Genomic DNA, 17,394 nt, shown 5'->3' with positions numbered 1-17,394 from the left:
TTTTTTTCTTCAAACGGACAACAGTACACATTATTTTCAAGTATGTTCATGTTAAGACGCAACTTAAATGGAAAAACATCAAAATTTTACGCTCATATAATTATTAAATGACGATATTGATGATTAACAGCCAAACCTCTGGTGTTAAAATGTGTCTGTCGTCCTGCTTCTCAGCCATTAAATGAGTCTCTGATGCACTCAACATGCAATATCACATTTTTAAAAAGGTTGATGGCAAAACATACAAGTAGGATCATGCTAATAAATTGTTACAACAAAAAAAAACTTTTTTTTTTGTTTGTTTTTTTTACAGCTCAATTAATTCATGTTGAAAAATAAGTTTCAGGTTATGAACCGTATCCTCATACAAGAACAATGACATGAAATTGGATATTTTCTACAAAGGAAAGGGCTTATGTTCATCATTTTGTGCCCAAATCATATCTACAGAGTCCAGAAAATATGAAGGGTTTGAAGGCTCAGTCTCACAAGGAAATGTGTATATTATACTTTTTCTTTGTCCCATCAAACCTCAAACAGAAATATACTGTATGATACTCCATGATACAGTACTGAAATTCACATTAGTGTCATGCAAGAGAGCATAGTGAGTTTCTGCCATATGGAAGTATAAATCAGCCCTTACAAAGGAGAGGGGCTGCCATGCGTCCGTCTACAATAGTAGGTAATGCACTATAGAAAATATATACTTCTTAAGGCAAATATTTTCAGCAAGTCTTTCATATTGCCATCGAGGAGGCAAAAATAATATCAAAATCATCAACAAGCTAACTTTAAATAATGTTCTTCAAAAGGCAATAAAAAGGTTTTCGTTTGCATTTTAGGGACTAGATAAGGAAACTTTTTTTCATTGGTGACCAAATGTGTTTAAAAAGGAGATTTTTTTTTCACTTTGCTCCTCCTGTTTGCATAATTCAGGAGCTGTTGGGAGTCTGGATGGTGACCCTCGTACACCATCGGCTCAAAGGAATATTACTCAAGTTGTTTTCTGTTCCCTCTGACGCTGAAATCACTCGTGATCTGAGGGCCACGCACTCTAATTTCATGCTAACGTCATGTGTGCTGCCATAAAGTAAGAAGCAGATCTATCTATAGTGGTTTGTTCACATAATGAATACCCGGCTTGATCAAGCTGTCAGCTTTTAACTACTTCTTTCTTGTGCTAAAGGGACTTCTGTTACTTCTACTATCATATATTTGTATTTCTTACACTTTCTTCCCCCTAGAAAGAGGACAGAGGGAGGATTTTTTTTTGTGCCATCTGTCCGGTCAAAGCAGCAGCAGGATGAAGAGGTAGAGAGGGAGTAGGAGGTTGTCTATTTGGGAGGTGTAGGCTTCCAGCATGGCCACCAGAGTGATGGAGCCAACAATCCACGAGTAGGTGGAGTTCAGATTGATGCTGCCGTCGAAGATGAGAAACATGGCCACGGCGATGATCTGGGCGAACACCGACGTCGCCGTCCCCTCCACCGTTTTCTTGGTGCCGGGCCAGCGGATCTCCCCCATGGTGCTGCCGAACACCGACGCCACGGTGTCTCCGACCCCGACGGCCAGCACGCCCGCGTAAGGCACCAGGCCGCCCGCGCCGGGGAGTATCCCCTTGGGGGCGCAGGGTGCGGGGAACAGCCATATGGGCAGGGACATGCCCACCAGCAGGTAGACGTGGGTCAGGATGAGAGGCCCGGAGTCCCGCTCGTCCAGGAACAAGGTGAGCAGCTGGCGGAGCAGCTGACCCAGCGGCCGGATGCGGAAGTAACGCACGTACTCCAGGAAGAGGAAAATGGCTAAGCAACCCACGGACGCCACGTGGAGCAGCTGCCTGTCGTAGATCAGCCCCGGGACGTACGTGGCCACCACGATCAGGTGAAAGTACTTCCTGACGACGGTGGAGGCTTGGTGCTTCTTGGAGCCCGACTGGCGCTGGTAGTTCTGGTGCAGCACGACGCAAGTGGCCACGACGGCCAGAAAGGCCCAGTACCCCAGCAGACATAGTCTCCTCTCATTTAAGGTGATGAAATCCAACAGCCACATGATGGGATGTCGGCCGATGAACAGGGAGAGCCACGGCATGAGGACGCCCAGACCCAGCACGGCCGTCATCATGTGGAAGAAGAGCGACGACACCCAGGTCTCCGACTCCATGAAGCAGAAGAGCAGGGCGAAGAAGACGCCCAGCAACAGCGAGCCCACCATGACCACCGGCAGGAAATAGTTCACCGGGTCGCCTTTGACCTCCGCCAGGTTCAGGGAGCGCTTGATGAGCTGGTTGACGATGAAGCTGATGCCACCGACGACGAGGAGCGCCTCCCCCGGCGTGAAGCAGCGTGGCAGCAGGTAGAGCACGATCAGGCTGAGGTAGACGAAGATCAACAGCACCTCCAGGACCTCGATGACCTCCGACACCGTCAGCGTCTGCTTGGCCGTGTAGAGGATGGCGCTGCCGGCCATGCCCGCGATCACGCAGGTGTTGGTGGGCACGGGTCTGGTGATGCCCAGCGCGATCAGCGAGAGGAACAGGGCCAGCATCATGCCCGTGATGGTGACCACCATGGCGAAGCGCTCGAAGTAGACGTTCCCCGAGGCGGAGCACTTTTCTTTCAGCGCCAGGCCCAGCAGAGGCATCACCATGGAGGCCGGGACGATGCCGCTGTTGGCCGTGGGACGGAACTGGAACACGGCTCCCCCGGACCTGAGCAGGCGGTCCCACTTGTGCTGCACGTAGAAGGCCTGGATGAAGAGGGCTATGCAGCACCAGGAGTGCTGGTTCCAGATCGCCATGTGGACACACAGCAGCACGGCCACGACCACGGAGGACTCCACCAGCACCGGGTCGATCAGCATGGCGGCCGCGGGCTGGAGGCTCGCCGGGGAGGGACGAGGCTTGAGCTGAGCGGTTGGTCTGCGACACTGAAGGCCTTCTTCTGGCGCTTCCCCTCTCATTTCATCACATTTCATCGCTTGGCGGCCACTTTTTCATTCGCTACAGATGTCTGGAATAGAAGAAGAGGAGGGAAATAAATCATTGAGGTTACAATTACAAGAGGAAATATAGAAATAAACAGAAAATAGAAATATGAAAATAGGAATTACTGAATGTAGCAGTCACTGAGTCCATGAGTCACCCCCCCTCCCCTCCCCACAGTGAACCTTGCCCGTCCTTTATCTGCTTCCTGTCGTGAACTGCGGCCACACTGAACATTCACCCAGTCAGCAGTCTAAACACATGCACGAGAAATACATGCTCTTCCTACTTCCATGGCTGCCTTTTGTCTTCAGACACGCTACAAATAAATGATATCCAAGTCAAAGTGTTGTTATTAACGTATACAACGCAGCGGAAACCAGCTAACCCCCCCTCCTCTTTCTCTCTCTGCAAGCCAAGGATGCTGCAACCTCAGACAGCATCAAGCTAGCGGAGGAACACGGTTATCACAACGCCACGGAGGGCAAAACTGCTGGCGCAGCGGGAGTGGTGGAAAAAACCAGGTTAAACAAAGGCAAGCGAACGTACCACATGCGTGTCGTGTCATACGTGATAAAATGAATCGGCGCCGTCCCTTTTTCCAGATTTCTTTTTCTTTTGTCAGCTGTCGCTTCTCTCACACCCAGAAGTAAGGGGCCATATTTGACAGCCGGGTCACATGGTACAACAGTAAAAAAAAAAAAAAAAAAAATCTCTTAAAGGCGTGGTTTCAATTCTATTTTTATTTTTTTAAATATCTGAAAATCTGTCAATAAATTGTTACGGTTTTGGTTTTTAAGTAAGCGCATAGTCTTTAACTTAACAAAAAAAAAATATTACTACACTCTTTTTACATTATAGCTAGTTCGGTATAACATAATTAACTTATCATACGCGATTTTTTTATTATTATTAAAATAAGAATTAATACGATTTATATTGCGTTTTTAGGTACTCAAGGACACTTTAACATTAGATGCTGTAAATGCTCAAATGTAAAATAAAACAAAATAAAATACTAAGACAAACGAAAGGAAAAGACACAGATAAATACAATAGTAAAAATAATACATATTATATATATATAGAGTGAACGTCAGAAATAGGCGCTTAAAGTTCTGTTTAAATATGTTTATGGACCATTTAGTGAAGCATTTGGAAATAGGCGGACATAATACATTCTGTCCAGGAGGTGGCAGTATTGTAACATTAGGAATACCGGCGAAGAAGAAAGTGCCGACGACATGATGACGACGCAGCACAACAACCAATCACAGGGCAGGAACGAAGATGGCGGAATCAGAGCTCAGCGTAAGGTAGGCAGATAGCAACAAACTTTAACTAACGATTCCGTTATTTAAATCGTTTTTTAAGTATTTACTGGCGCGTAGACATTTCTACGTAACTCAACTCTCCGTTGAGCCTCGTTGGAGGTGATATTTATACGTGAAAGCTTGTCATTTCACTTGTTAGCACCACGCTAACGTAGCTTAGCAAATGCTAGCGGTTGAACATTTGAATGGCTTTTCGGCAGCGCGGTGTGTCAGCCGCATGACAGCATGACTGTGAAGTTGACTCGGAATCTATAACTGGTTATTGAATTGGACGGGAAGCAGGCGCAAGTACCTCGTAGTGAGCTCCAACAACCGTTTGTTGTTAATTGTGACAAAGCAGAAGAGGCTAACGCTAGTGTTTGGACATAGAGAGGACCATGACAATGTACGTTTGCTTAAATTATTTCATATAAATGAAAAAATATTACCCATCGCTTGGACACATGAGACATTTTGGGACCTGTTAAATAAACTGGATATTGCAGTCAGTGGACGGTTTAACAATATTTTAAATGCATCCGTTAACACCACAGTAATTATACATAAATAAATGTTATTTATAACGCACTTTTCATTTGTTACAAATCACAAAGTGCTACAGAGTAAAAGCAGGAGCATAAAGTATACGAGTTATATATATTGTGAAGCACGTTATTTAACATAAAAGGCTTTTTAAGGGTTTCAACAACGTATAAAATAACGGTTTCACAGCTGTATATGTAATTTTATGTCACTATGCTGGCATATTACCTTCACATACAGATAGACTCATAGCTGCTCTCCAATCTGATATACATAAATACATGTATTCGCTATAATATACCCGTAATTCTCTTAGGAGCAGTCGAGAACTGTGGACCATTTTGCTGGGCAGATCTGCGTTGCGAGAGCCGGTATGTCTTCTTGCCACTCATCCTTGATGTCTTATTAATTTAGTCAAATAATTTGTCATACTTATGATTATATGTGTTGACCTCACAGGATATTTGTTCTTATAATATCTTATAATGAAATGTTTGTTACATAGGCTCAGATAGAGGCAGAACTTGACAGACACTGGGACAGACTGCATCAAGGACTCACTTACTTTAAGCCTCCCAGGTATGTTATTTTTATCCTAAGATCAAATGCACTACTACACATAACGATAGAGAAGGGTAACTGTCGGCATCGCTTGTTCTAGCTCATCCTCTGCCGGGAAAGTGAAGGACAACAAAGGTGTTGCACAGCCGCTGAAAGATTTTGGTCTAAGGATCAGTAAATTTCTGGTAAGAGTAAAAAAATATCTGTTTTTATGGAAAAGAAAAATATTCACTGTTTTCGTTTGCTGGTGCATTTCATGATGATTTGATAATGATTTAATGTAACAGGGTCTTGATGAGCAACAGAGTGTGCAGCTTTTGCAGTGCTACCTGCAGGAGGACTACAGAGGAACCCGTGATTCATTAAAGGTAACTGTTCCCACATCTTTAAATTTGTTTCCGTTGTGTCGTCTGAAAGCTTGGTGCACTCGTATATCTGTCATATGCAGTTATTCTAGTGGGATGTTATTATAAGATATATTCAGATGGTGGCTAACAGAGTCTTCCATACAGGTTGTTCTCAAGGATGACCGACAAAGCCAGGCACTGCTGCTGAAGGTCAGTATGGAGATCTGCTGGTATTCACACTCGCTGTGAAGTTAAATTGAATCAGTGTGATAGTTATTGGATTCAATATAGAAGAATAAGTATGACTGTTTTTATGTATTCACAGGTAGCTGACTATTACTACGAAGAGCGCATGTGTCTGCTCAGATGTGTCCTGCTTTTACTGACATACTTTCAGGACGAGCGACATCCCTACAGGGTGAGAAGCTGCAGGATTTGGGTCACGTCATGCATTTCTCCCTGAAAATATACCTACTTGGTTTTGCTTCTGTAAAATACTAAAAAGGGTGCGTTTGTTTTTTGCCCAGGCGGAGTACTCTAACTGTGTGAATAAACTGGAGAAGGACCTGGTGAGCAAGTACCAGTCGCAGTTTGAGAACCTCTTCAAAGCAGAAGCACCAACATGGGAAACTCACGGAAACCTCATGGTGAAAACTTACTGTATATTGTAGCATTGATCTGATATGACTGCTATATACTCAGATGGTGACATTTGTCCATCAAATGATGCAATGTTTTGTTTTTTTATTATTATTTTAAGACGGAGAGGCAGGTGTCACTATGGTTCCTGCAGTGTCTGAGGGAACAGTCGCTGCTGCTGGAGATCATCTTTCTGTATTACGCCTACTTCGAGATGAGCCCGTCGGACCTGCTCAGCTTCACAAAAATGTTCAAAGAAGAAGGCTTTGGGTTGCGGCAGACCAACAGACAACTGGTAGACAAGAGCATGGATGCGCTGGTTGACCGCATTGGGTAAGAGCACCTCCTAGTGTCTGTGTGTGTGAAGTTCTTATGGATAGTGTCATAAGCGTGGCTGTTTGTGGTATTTTACTTATACAGAGACAGTATATATAGTACATTGTTTGTTATTTTATTCCTCATTTTAATGTCTTCTAATTGTCTCTGGCCTGCAGATATTTGAGCTCTCTCATCCTGGTTGAGGGAATGGACATAGACTTCCTGCACAAGTGCGCCCTGGAAGAGTGTACAGAGCAGCATCAGTTCTCCAATGCTCCTGACATCATAAAGGTTTGGCTGCACACAATAAATACTCTATATATGTAACTGCTGAGCGATGATACTCAACCATAGCCACGTGGAAAAAAAGTCACACAGACACAAATCTCCATATTCCTTTTGTTTCTTCCAGGAGATGGATCAGCTGCTGTTGACGTTTGGTGACATCCCTCACCACGGCCCGGTGCTGCTGGCCTGGGTCCTGCTGAGACACACTCTGCGACCAGACGAGTCCAGCCCCGTGGTCAGGAGGATAGGCAACACCGCCCTGCAGCTGGGAGTGTTCAAGTACATTTCAACCATGCTGAAAGGCCTTGGAGTCTCGGGGAATAATGTAAGGGAACATGGATATACACTTATTCAAGAGCTCTTAAGAAGGTGGGGGAGTTAAGGGAAAACCGTCTTCTCTTTTAATGATTTCTGTTTTGTCACAGCTGCTCAAAGGGTTCAGAGAGCTTCTGGTTTTCTTAACCAGGTAGTTAAATGAAATCACATTGGGCTCCGACCTAAATCGGCCTGTAATGAGATGGCCAGAATGAAAACCATCTGGCAGTACTAGGGAAACATGCTGATTAGTTTTATAGTCAGAATCCGAGCAAAATCAGACTTCCGGTTTCATAATCATACCCGTCCAGCTGTGGTTTATATCTGCAGTGCAGCACATTTTGTCCTGTAAAAATATATGCCACAGTAGTACAAACTTACACATACCATATGCATTTTTCACTCTTATAATACATAGAGTTTTGTCTGCCCACCTTTTCTCCCCAGTGCACAGCGAGCACAGCAAAGATGTGTATCTACGGTCTACTCTCGTTTGTGATCACTTCTTTTGAAGAGGAAAGCCTACAGGTATACATCCAGATTTCATATGCATGTATTTTAAACATTCACGTTCATATTTGTAATCTGCTTATTTATATGATGCATTTGACAGACTGATGGCGTGGCGACACAGTGCTCCCACCTGATCGATGCAGCCTGTGAGGTCCTCTCCGCTCCCAGTCTGGCTGAAGTATTTTGGGAAATGGTGAGAGAAAACAAAACAAGTTCTTCAGAGAGAATATTTGGAAAAAAATTTAAACATTTTAATTGTTGGCTATCTATCCTGTCTGTCATATTTCTTTAAAATCCAGAAGCCAAACATGGGATTAGGTATGATCTTGGACAGTGCAGTCGGGATGTTTCCCCATAAGATCGGACCGTTGTTGCAGCTTCTCACTGCACTTCTGTCAAACAAGTCGACGGTCACAAAGGTAGATTTCACACATGCACAAACATACACACGCTCAACTTTCCCTTTTGTAAATGGTTTAACAATATAATTATTATTTTTACCTCTGTGTGACAGGTGTACAACTTTTTGGATAAGATGTCCTTCTACACACAAGTTTACAAACACAAGCCCAATGATGTCATCTCCAAGGATGATGAGACTCTGTGGAGGAGACAAACACCAAAACTCCTCTACCCACTCGGTTCGTTTTTTAGTTTTGGTTGTTACTGTGAGATTTAAATACAAATATTTGGATTTTTGTTTTATTCCATATGGATATTCCTCTCATGTGATGCACCTCTGCTGTACATCAGGCTCAGGGCAGACCAACCTGTGGATGCCACAGGGAGTGCTGGGCCAGGTGATGATTGCAGGCGATCAGGGCTATGTGGTCCGCTGGGAACACTCCTACAGCTCCTGGACCCTTTTCACGTGCGAGGTGGAGATGCTGCTCCATGTTGTATCGACAGCAGGTACACAACTGTTGCTCACCAGCAGAAAATCCCATGAAAAGAAGAAAGCCAACAATTTATGTACACTTAATAGAGCTCACTCCTCTGTGCCATCATTTGTATACATTCTATTATGAAAAGTCCAGCAAGTATGTTTTAATTACTATTTATTATCTGTATAAAATGAGCTTAATTTTCTAATTCTTAAATACTTTACTTAGACGAGTCGTTGGTCCATATTTTTCATATTTAGATACCTGATTATCATGTTTCAGCGTCATTAACTCGTGTGTTTCTCTGCCTTGTGCTAGATGTTATCGCTCACTGTGCACGTGTGAAGCCCATCCTGGATCTGGTCCATAAGATCATAAGCACAGACTGGACTGTGTCGGATTGTCTGCTGCCTCTCACTTCACGCATTTACATGTTGCTGCAGAGGTAAACACATTTAAAGAGACGCTTATCAAACTCTTAAAAGTGTGTTACTTTTATACTTCCTATGGTGAATTGATGATGAAAGCAATAATTAATTTGTCTTAATGTGTTAGGTTAACATCAGTCATCAACCCTCCAGTGGACGTGATCGCCTCCTGTGTGAACTGCCTCTCTGTTTTGGCTGCAAGGATGCCTGGGAAGGTGGCTATGCTTGGGACTTGTACAATTACAGATTAAAAGAACCGAATCTCCTCACATACCTCATCTTTTTGTTGTTGTTTCTATCTTCAGGTGTGGTCCAGTCTGCACCACACAGGTTTCCTCCCCTTTTCCTCCAACCCTCTGACCAACATGGCTCAGTGTATAAGGTGATGTCTGCTGCCTAATGTTTATTATACCTGGAAAATATCACACTGTGACATGATGGGGGGAAGTAAAAACAAATATCTTTCTTTCCAGTGCTGAAGGGATGAAGGCAGGTAACTATGGTAACCTGCTGGTCCAAATTGAACAGCCCAGAGGGGAGTATGCTGTGACCATCGCCTTCCTTCGTCTCATTACAACCCTGGTTAAGGTAACAGTTTGTATTTTTAAACCAAAAGAGATGTACCAAACTGTTTTTTGAGGAGGAGGAGTAAACAATCTAGGATTTTTTTTTACAGCAGTGATCTGCGATATAAAAATTAAGCCGCGGCAGCATTAATTTTGCAGCAGTATGCCAAAATGTACATAACGGAAACCCTGAATGTACATCATTGTTCTGTTCTTGCAGGGTCAGCTTGGCAGCACTCAGAACAAAGGCCTGATCCCCTGTGTGCTGCTGGTGTTAAAGGAGATGCTGCCTACGTACCATAAGTGGCGTTACAACACCTATGGAGTCCGGGAGAGGATCGGTGAGGGCACATGTCTAAAATACAGACCGTTTCTGTCTTCCAGACTTGAAATAAAAGTTAGAAACTGATTAAACACCGGCTCTCTAATGCTGCAGGTTGTCTTATTTTGGAGCTGATCCATGCCATCCTCAATCTGAGTCCAGAGGGAGAGGACCAAGGAAAGTAAGGATTACTTTTATATCCATTACATCTATATATGTCATTGAGGGTTTGTGTTATTAATTATGCTTCTGTCAATCAATATTAAAAGTTTGAATTTGATTTTGAAGTTAATTCTTGACCTTTTTTTGTTATATAATACAGCGGTTGACATAACAATCTCACGGTCCACATCGTCACTATTATTAAAATGTTCATCTTGAATTCTTCCCTTCCTTGCTGCAGCACTCCCACCCTGCAGTCTCTGTGTATCTACAGCTTGGCAAACACTGAGGCTGGACAGGCAGTCGTCAATATCATGGGCGTGGGAGTGGACACCATCGATGTGGTCCTGGCTGCACAGCCCAGCAGGTGAACAGACAAAACCTGCCATCTTTTTCACATAAACAAATTGTTTTGTCATGTTTTAGAAGTTCAATTATTACATATTGGCTTCCTTCTTAGCTGTGGCTCCGAGGGCCCCGGTCAGATCCTGATCCAGACCGTCAAACTGGCGTTCTCCGTCACCAACAACGTCATCCGCCTGAAGCCGCCGTCGGACGTCGTGTCCCCTCTGGAGCAGGCACTGACACAACACGGCGGCCATGGCAACAACCTCATAGTTGTCTTGGCCAAGTATATTTACCACAAGCATGACCCAGCGCTGCCTCGCCTGGCCATCCAGCTGCTCAAAAGGCTCGCCACAGTAAGGACTTCCTAAGGAGATGGATGGAGGGAGGGGATTTCTGTAGTTTTGTAAATATTCATCATGTTTAATTTTGTCTGAAGGTGGCTCCCATGTCGGTCTACGCGTGCCTCGGCAGCGACGCGGCAGCCATACGGGATGCTTTCCTCACTCGGCTGCAGAGCAAGACGGAAGACATGAGGATCAAGGTGATGATCCTCGAGTTCCTCACCGTTGCTGTGGAAACCCAGCCCGGTCTCATTGAGCTCTTCCTCAACCTGGAAGTCAAAGATGGAAAGGAGGGGTCGAAGGTATGAAACTGCAGGGATACGTAATGTGTAGTACTAAAACATGGTTATGTGATTTGTAGTGCTGCGTTGGGGTTAACATATCTTTTTTGCAGGAGTTTCTGCTCGGTGAGTGGAGCTGTCTTCATGTGGTGTTGGAGCTGATTGACTCCAAACAGCAGGGGAAATATTGGTGTCCCCCGCTGCTCCATCGAGCCGCCCTGGCCTTCCTCCTCGCCCTCTGGCAGGACCGCAGAGATAGCGCCATCTCTGTCCTACGTACCAAGTAAGCACGTCATCTCAGGCAAAATTCTAACTGGGTAATATGTGCATGGATGTTTTTAAACCCTGATTAATGGAGTTTGATGAATATATTGCTGTTTTTTTTTTACATAGAGAAAGGTTTTGGGAAAATTTGACAACGCCTCTCTTTGGAACCCTCACTCCACCTTCAGATACCACAGAGGTATTTACTCTACACTATAATAATAATCATTATAATAATGATGATGATGATGATGTCAACTTTGTCAACTCCTCTTGTATTTTCCCTCCAGCCTTGTGTTCTGGAGACGTGTGCTTTTGTCATGAAAATCATCGGCCTGGAGATCTACTATGTTGTCAGGTAAACTCCCTCGTTTATCTCTTTCTTTTAGCTCCCGTCTCACGTGATCCATCTTAAATATGTCTGTGCCGTTACAGTGGCTCCTTGGAGCAGTCTCTGAAGGATGGGCTTCAGAAGTTTTCCAACGCACGGCGATACGAGTACTGGTCCCAGTATGTGAAGTCTTTAGTGTGCCATGTGGCGGAGATGGAGGAGGAAGGCATCTCTTCCTTCCCCGAGACCCAGATGTTGATCTCTGCCTGGCGGATGCTGCTGATTCTTTCCACGACCCATGTATGTAACAGCAAACACACTCATGGCTGTAAGTGTTTGGTATATGAGTGTGAATGGGGAAACAAGAGAGGTTCAAACGCTGGCTGGATGTGAATCAGCATCTCTAAAGCTCAGGAAATCTGTTAAATGTCTGATTTGAAACTTTTCTACACTTTTTACAGTTTCTTTTGGTGGAAAGATGGTTGGTCTGATCTATTGCTTTGATTGAAATGCAGTAGTTTCTTTTGCTCAAACCCTCATCTGTCAATGAGCCCATGAAAAGACGGTGCATTGATAGATTTCATGTTTGCAGTCTGACGTGATGCAGCTGACGGAGGACTCGACTAAACTAAAGCTTTTCATGGACGTTCTGGACGGGACCAAAGCTGCTGTGAGTCATCATGGCATCACGTTTGTTCCTGTAATTTATGTCCTTTCATTCCTCATTTTTGTATTTCTCCTCCTCTTTCTGTCTCGTTCAGCTGACTACACCCATGTCCGTCTCTTGTCTTCGTCTTGGATCCATGATGGCCACTCTCCTACTCATCCTCCTCAAGCAGTGGAGGAGGTGTGTATTCATGCATTCGACAGAGGTTTTAAAGGTTTTCTTAACGTCAACGTCGCATACTTGTATCCTAACTCATTTATCTCTGATCTCAACGGCTCCCTTTCTGTCTTCAGTGTGGTAGCAACAGCTCCGGACATCCTGTCTCCCCTCTCCGTGATCCTGGAGAGTGTCCTGCAAGCTGACCAGCAGATGATGGAGAGGACCAAAGCCAAACTCTTCTCCGCACTCATTTCTGTGCTGCAGATTCAGGGACTTAATGGTAAGAGGAATTCCTCTTCTCTCTTCTCTTTACTGCGTCAGTGGTCTGTCGTTCAGGCTTGTTGATTCATTTCTTTGTCCACTAGGTGGAGATATTTCCCAGCTACCCCAGCTGCTGATGTCCGTGTGTGAGACGGTGAAGGACGAGGCCCTGTCGCTCATCGACAATACTCGTCACATGAGCCAGATGGGAGACACGGTAGAGGACGAGGACAGCATGGAGACGGACACTTTCCGCGGCCCGCAGAAGGACCAGAGAGACGGGGTGAGCTGAGGCAGGAAGGATGGACAGGAGATGGTGTCATTCCCGTGAAAAAGTACCTTTTTTTGGTACCATGTTTCCTTCTAGAGGATTCAATAAGTCAGGATCATATCCAAGCCAAGCATCTTCACGAGCATGGGCCATATTTATGATAGGATTCTTGGTTTAAAATGATGCCACCGCATCAGTGTAAACCCAACATAAAGTTCATTTCCCCCTCTGTTTCTTTTTACCAGGTGTGTGTGCTAGCACTGCACTTAGCCAAGGAGCTGTGTCGCACCGATGAGGACGGCGAGCACTGGGTGTCGGTGATGAGGAAGGTTCCGGTTCTCCCCTCGGTGCTCAGCGCTGTTGAGCTCAGCCTGCGATCCAAACACAACCTCTACTTCACTGAAGCTGCTCTTCACCTGCTGCTCACACTGGCCCGCACTCCTCAGGTAAACGCCAAAACACGTTCTTCTGCTTGAAATCTAAAGGACGAGGCTGGAGTTGTTCTTTTTTCTTGCCAATAAATGCTGTGAAAATGACTTAGACTTTCCAGAATAAGAATTTACAGTCGAATCTGCTTTAAGTCTCACCTATGATCAGCTGATCGTTGATTCCTATCATTTTTATTTTTCAGCCCTAAACCAATTGGTCCTTATTAATAAATATACCCTTTAATTATAGGACTAAAGTATATAGTTTAATTTTTAAAAGGCTCAGAAATGTCCTAAACAGCCGGATGCTGTAGGACTACACATTTTCTACGGCAAAGAGCAAATCAGGCTTCGGAATCGGATACACAGAGACAACACTTGTTTCATCCTTTTAAATGCTTTCATCAGTTTCAGATGTCAAATGACAAATGTTGACGGTGTTGTAATTTCTCCTCCAGGGGGCAGCAGCTGTTGCTGGAGCAGGAGTCATCCAGACTATCTGCCTCCCTCTTCTGAGCGTCTACGAGGTGTCTTCAAACGGAGCATCACATGTAATAACATTTTTATTATTATTATTATACATATACATACATACCGCTGCATTAACGTGCTATAACATGTCTACGCCTCTGAGCAGAGCTTCTCCCGGAAGTCCCAGGACTCCGCCTGCTGGCCAGGCGTGTACCGCCTCTGCATGTCTTTAATGGAGAGTCTGCTCAAGACGCTGCGCTACAACTTCGTCAACGAAGCCCTGGACTTTGTCGGAGTGCATCAAGAACGCATTCTACAGGTAGAACTGTCATAAATCGTTGAATTGATCAATCTATAAAACGTGGAGGAATGCTAACCCTCTGTCTCTCCCGCTCAGTGTCTGAATGCGGTTCGAACCGTGCAGAGCCTGGCGTGTCTGGACGAAGCGGATCACACGGTCGGTTTCCTGCTGCAGCTCTCTAGTTTCTGTAAGGAATGGCAGTTTCACCTGCCCAAACTGCTCCGGGATGTCCAGGTAAGTCCAGAGGAAAAGCACTGCGTCACATAAAAGATAACGCTAGTCGTCCCTTCATGATTATTTGTCTTCCTGCCTCCTCCCTGCAGGTAAACCTGTGTTATCTGTGCCAGACCTGCACGTATCTGCTCCACAGCAAGAAGATGCTTCATCACTACCTCCAGGTCAGAAACCAGGACACTTAATAACATTTTGTACATGATTTGATATCAACAGGCACACATTTCTATTCTGTGTTGTAATCACTGTGCTTTGCTGCCAAAAACAATCCAGTAGAAATGGTATATTTTTATTTATTCAGTTTGCTTTTGATTCTTTCTTTTTTTTAGGCAAGAAATGGTGAAGCGTTGCCCCCTGGTCCCCTTCCCAGGGCCCATCGGGGCCCCCAAACCCCATCCAAAGAAGCAGCAGGTGGAGGTGAGAGAGAGGAAGCCGAGCAGAAAGCCCTGCTGGCCGTGCAGTGCAGTCTTCTGAAGATACTCAGCAAAACGCTGGCAACTCTTCAGCACTTCACCCCAGACTGCTGCCAGATACTCCTGGACCAGGTCAGCCCCCTTATTCTGCCCTCATAGTTCCTCTTTGCCCCAAATCGTTGTTTCCAGCAGCATGAAAAGGAACTGCGTCACATGTTTCTTTGTTCATATCTGTGTGTGGAGGACTGATTTGTGTCTCTGCCTGTGGGACAGAGTATGGACCTGGCAGAGTATCGAACCCTGTTTGTGCTCAGCTTCACAACTCCGGCATTTGACCCCGACGTGGCTCCTTCCTTCGGAACGCTGCTGGCCACCATCAACGTGGCCCTGAGCATGTTGAGCGAGGTACACGTTCGTTGTGATCACTGAATCGCTTCAGCTACGCTCGCCCGACAGCGGATCCCCTGATTGTTCATGTGCTCTTTCTTCATAGATTGAGAAGAAGAAAGAGCCGGTTTCCTTGAGCATAGCCTCACTGGCCTCATCGGAAGAGATCCAGGCTCTGAAGTGAGTAACCTTATGGCTGTATACAGTGTTTCTACTCCACTAAGCTTGAGTTAACTGGCTGCTTTGTACGGACAGATATGAGTTTTGTTCAGAGTTTATGTCCACAAATGTCAAACTCTTTCTTCCTCTTTGTTTTGCTTTATATAGTTGAGATGAACATGTTTTTTTGGTTTCTTCAGGTCATTGCTGATGTTCACCATGGAGAACTGTTTCTACGTGCTCATCTCTCAGGCTGTCCGATGTCTCAAAGATCCCTCCATCCTTCCTCGAGACAAACAGAGGCTCAAACAGGAGCTCAGCTCTGAACTGGTTAGCCGTCAACTTTCCTGTTGTTAATCTGCTGATATTTGTTTGTGTTTGACTAACACATTGATGGTTTTTGACCATAAGAGAAGAACACAACGACATCCTTTGTGATACTGACTGAATTATTTTCTCCACCACCAGAGCACTCTTCTTTCCAGCCTTTCCCGCCACTTCCGCAGGGGCTCTCCATCGTCTCCGGCCAGCGGCATCCTCCCCTCCACCCAGTCCAAACCATCCACGCCGGGCTCCAAGGCCAGCCACGAAGGTCAGGAGCCGTTCATCCAGCTCGTTCAGGCTTTTGTGAGACTTGTGCAGAGATAGATTTCTCGTAAAAAAGACACACAAGTGTCCCCCTCTCAAAACATTATATACAGTATTCACTGTTTAACAATGTCAACGTTGGTTTTTGTACCTTCTAGTAGTGCAATCGAGGGGGAAAAAACAAAAACATTGTATGTACAGTTATTGCAGTAGTTCAAATAGCACAAATCTGTGACAATGAGTGTGTTTATTGTAATATAATAATGATCGGATCCATCATTTGTTGAGCATTTCATCTCGTCAAGACTGCTGTCGTAACTAGATTTGACATGACCACAACCAAAGTGTTTACTTTTAAAGGCCAACGAAGTGATTGTCCCAACGTGTAAAGATCTTGGTGCTAATAAACATCAGTCGCTGACTGGTTTGTCTTTCCGAGGCCTAGTTTTATAGGTCACTGATGATACGTAGAGACATGTTACAAGTGCTACTTAACAACATCTGACTTTCAAATCTTCTCATGTATAATGACTTAATGTAGTAGAAAAGCTCTGTAAACTCCATTATACCTTTTCTAATTCTCTTGGTTTTCCACTACATTTTGTCGTGAACCTTTCTATTTTCTTATCTGTGTTTATCTATGTAAACATTTTGAAGTGGCTACCAAGATTTGTACTTTAAAAAAAAAAGTATATGCTAATAAAGGGACTTTTGTACCACAATTAGGTTTCATCTCTCAAACTCTTTTCTTTACTGCATTTGCACAAATTCCTTGAACACCCAGAAAGCAGGTTTTCCTGAAACTCTGAGTTTGTTAACCCTGAGAAGAACCATCCAGAACGAGAGGTAACTCAACCTTTTAGGTCAGTTACCATAGTAACTGACTCTGTGAAGCTAACCCGCTCGCTGGCAGGTTTGCATCGACACACCCTGAGTTTAGGGCTGTTCGATTTTGCCCAAAAATAAAATCCCGATTTTCTTCTCTCAAAATCCGATTTTCGATTACGATTATTTTGTGAAATGACAAAAGGCAAAGGAATTATTTCAAATATGCTGTTTTTTTATTGAACATTTTGCAAATAATTTCCCCACTGGGATTTGAGTGCATACCTTGCTCTTATTAAAGCAAAAATTAATGAATAAAGTGCAGAGCTTTAACTTTTTAACGATTTTATGATTTTCACGTTTTTAACATCGTCCTAACGACATAATCGCGATTACGATTTAAAATCGATTAATCGAACAGGCCTACCTGAGTTTCTCCTACATGTCTCCGCCTTTTTCCGGAATCTGAACCAACTCTGAAAA

The 17,394-nt window shown here is 44.4% G+C and overlaps 2 protein-coding genes across 2 annotated transcripts; one reads left to right on the top strand and one right to left on the bottom strand.

Annotated features, from left to right (window-relative positions):
* Positions 1 to 19: 19 nt before the first annotated feature.
* dolk (dolichol kinase) lies at positions 20 to 3,663 on the bottom strand. The gene is made up of 2 exons (XM_084035667.1): positions 3,533 to 3,663; positions 20 to 3,011 (listed from the first exon to the last, which is right to left on the bottom strand). Exon 2 carries the CDS (start codon positions 2,974 to 2,976, stop codon positions 1,291 to 1,293), a length of 1,686 nt encoding a protein of 561 aa, XP_083891793.1. The 5' UTR covers positions 2,977 to 3,011; positions 3,533 to 3,663; the 3' UTR covers positions 20 to 1,290.
* Positions 3,664 to 4,211: 548 nt separating this feature from the next.
* nup188 (nucleoporin 188) lies at positions 4,212 to 16,801 on the top strand. The gene is made up of 43 exons (XM_084035419.1): positions 4,212 to 4,299; positions 5,156 to 5,210; positions 5,345 to 5,418; positions 5,501 to 5,585; positions 5,688 to 5,768; positions 5,913 to 5,957; positions 6,073 to 6,165; positions 6,275 to 6,394; positions 6,508 to 6,719; positions 6,881 to 6,995; positions 7,117 to 7,317; positions 7,755 to 7,835; positions 7,921 to 8,013; positions 8,120 to 8,239; positions 8,335 to 8,461; positions 8,574 to 8,732; positions 9,023 to 9,149; positions 9,260 to 9,347; positions 9,438 to 9,514; positions 9,606 to 9,720; positions 9,919 to 10,039; positions 10,135 to 10,201; positions 10,424 to 10,549; positions 10,643 to 10,883; positions 10,967 to 11,173; positions 11,266 to 11,435; positions 11,546 to 11,615; positions 11,707 to 11,774; positions 11,852 to 12,047; positions 12,340 to 12,417; positions 12,509 to 12,594; positions 12,708 to 12,853; positions 12,939 to 13,117; positions 13,351 to 13,551; positions 13,992 to 14,084; positions 14,171 to 14,323; positions 14,402 to 14,539; positions 14,629 to 14,703; positions 14,869 to 15,084; positions 15,226 to 15,357; positions 15,446 to 15,519; positions 15,699 to 15,828; positions 15,967 to 16,801. The coding sequence occupies exons 1-43, from the start codon at positions 4,274 to 4,276 to the stop codon at positions 16,144 to 16,146; spliced, it is 5,241 nt and encodes a 1,746-aa protein (XP_083891545.1). The 5' UTR covers positions 4,212 to 4,273; the 3' UTR covers positions 16,147 to 16,801.
* Positions 16,802 to 17,394: the final 593 nt, after the last annotated feature.

This window comes from Eutrigla gurnardus, assembly GCF_963514095.1.
Source record: "Eutrigla gurnardus genome assembly, chromosome: 19".
Classification (NCBI taxonomy): domain Eukaryota; kingdom Metazoa; phylum Chordata; class Actinopteri; order Perciformes; family Triglidae; genus Eutrigla; species Eutrigla gurnardus.
The sequence above is the reverse complement of the archived record's forward strand: the minus strand, read 5'-3'. Positions and strand labels throughout refer to the sequence as shown.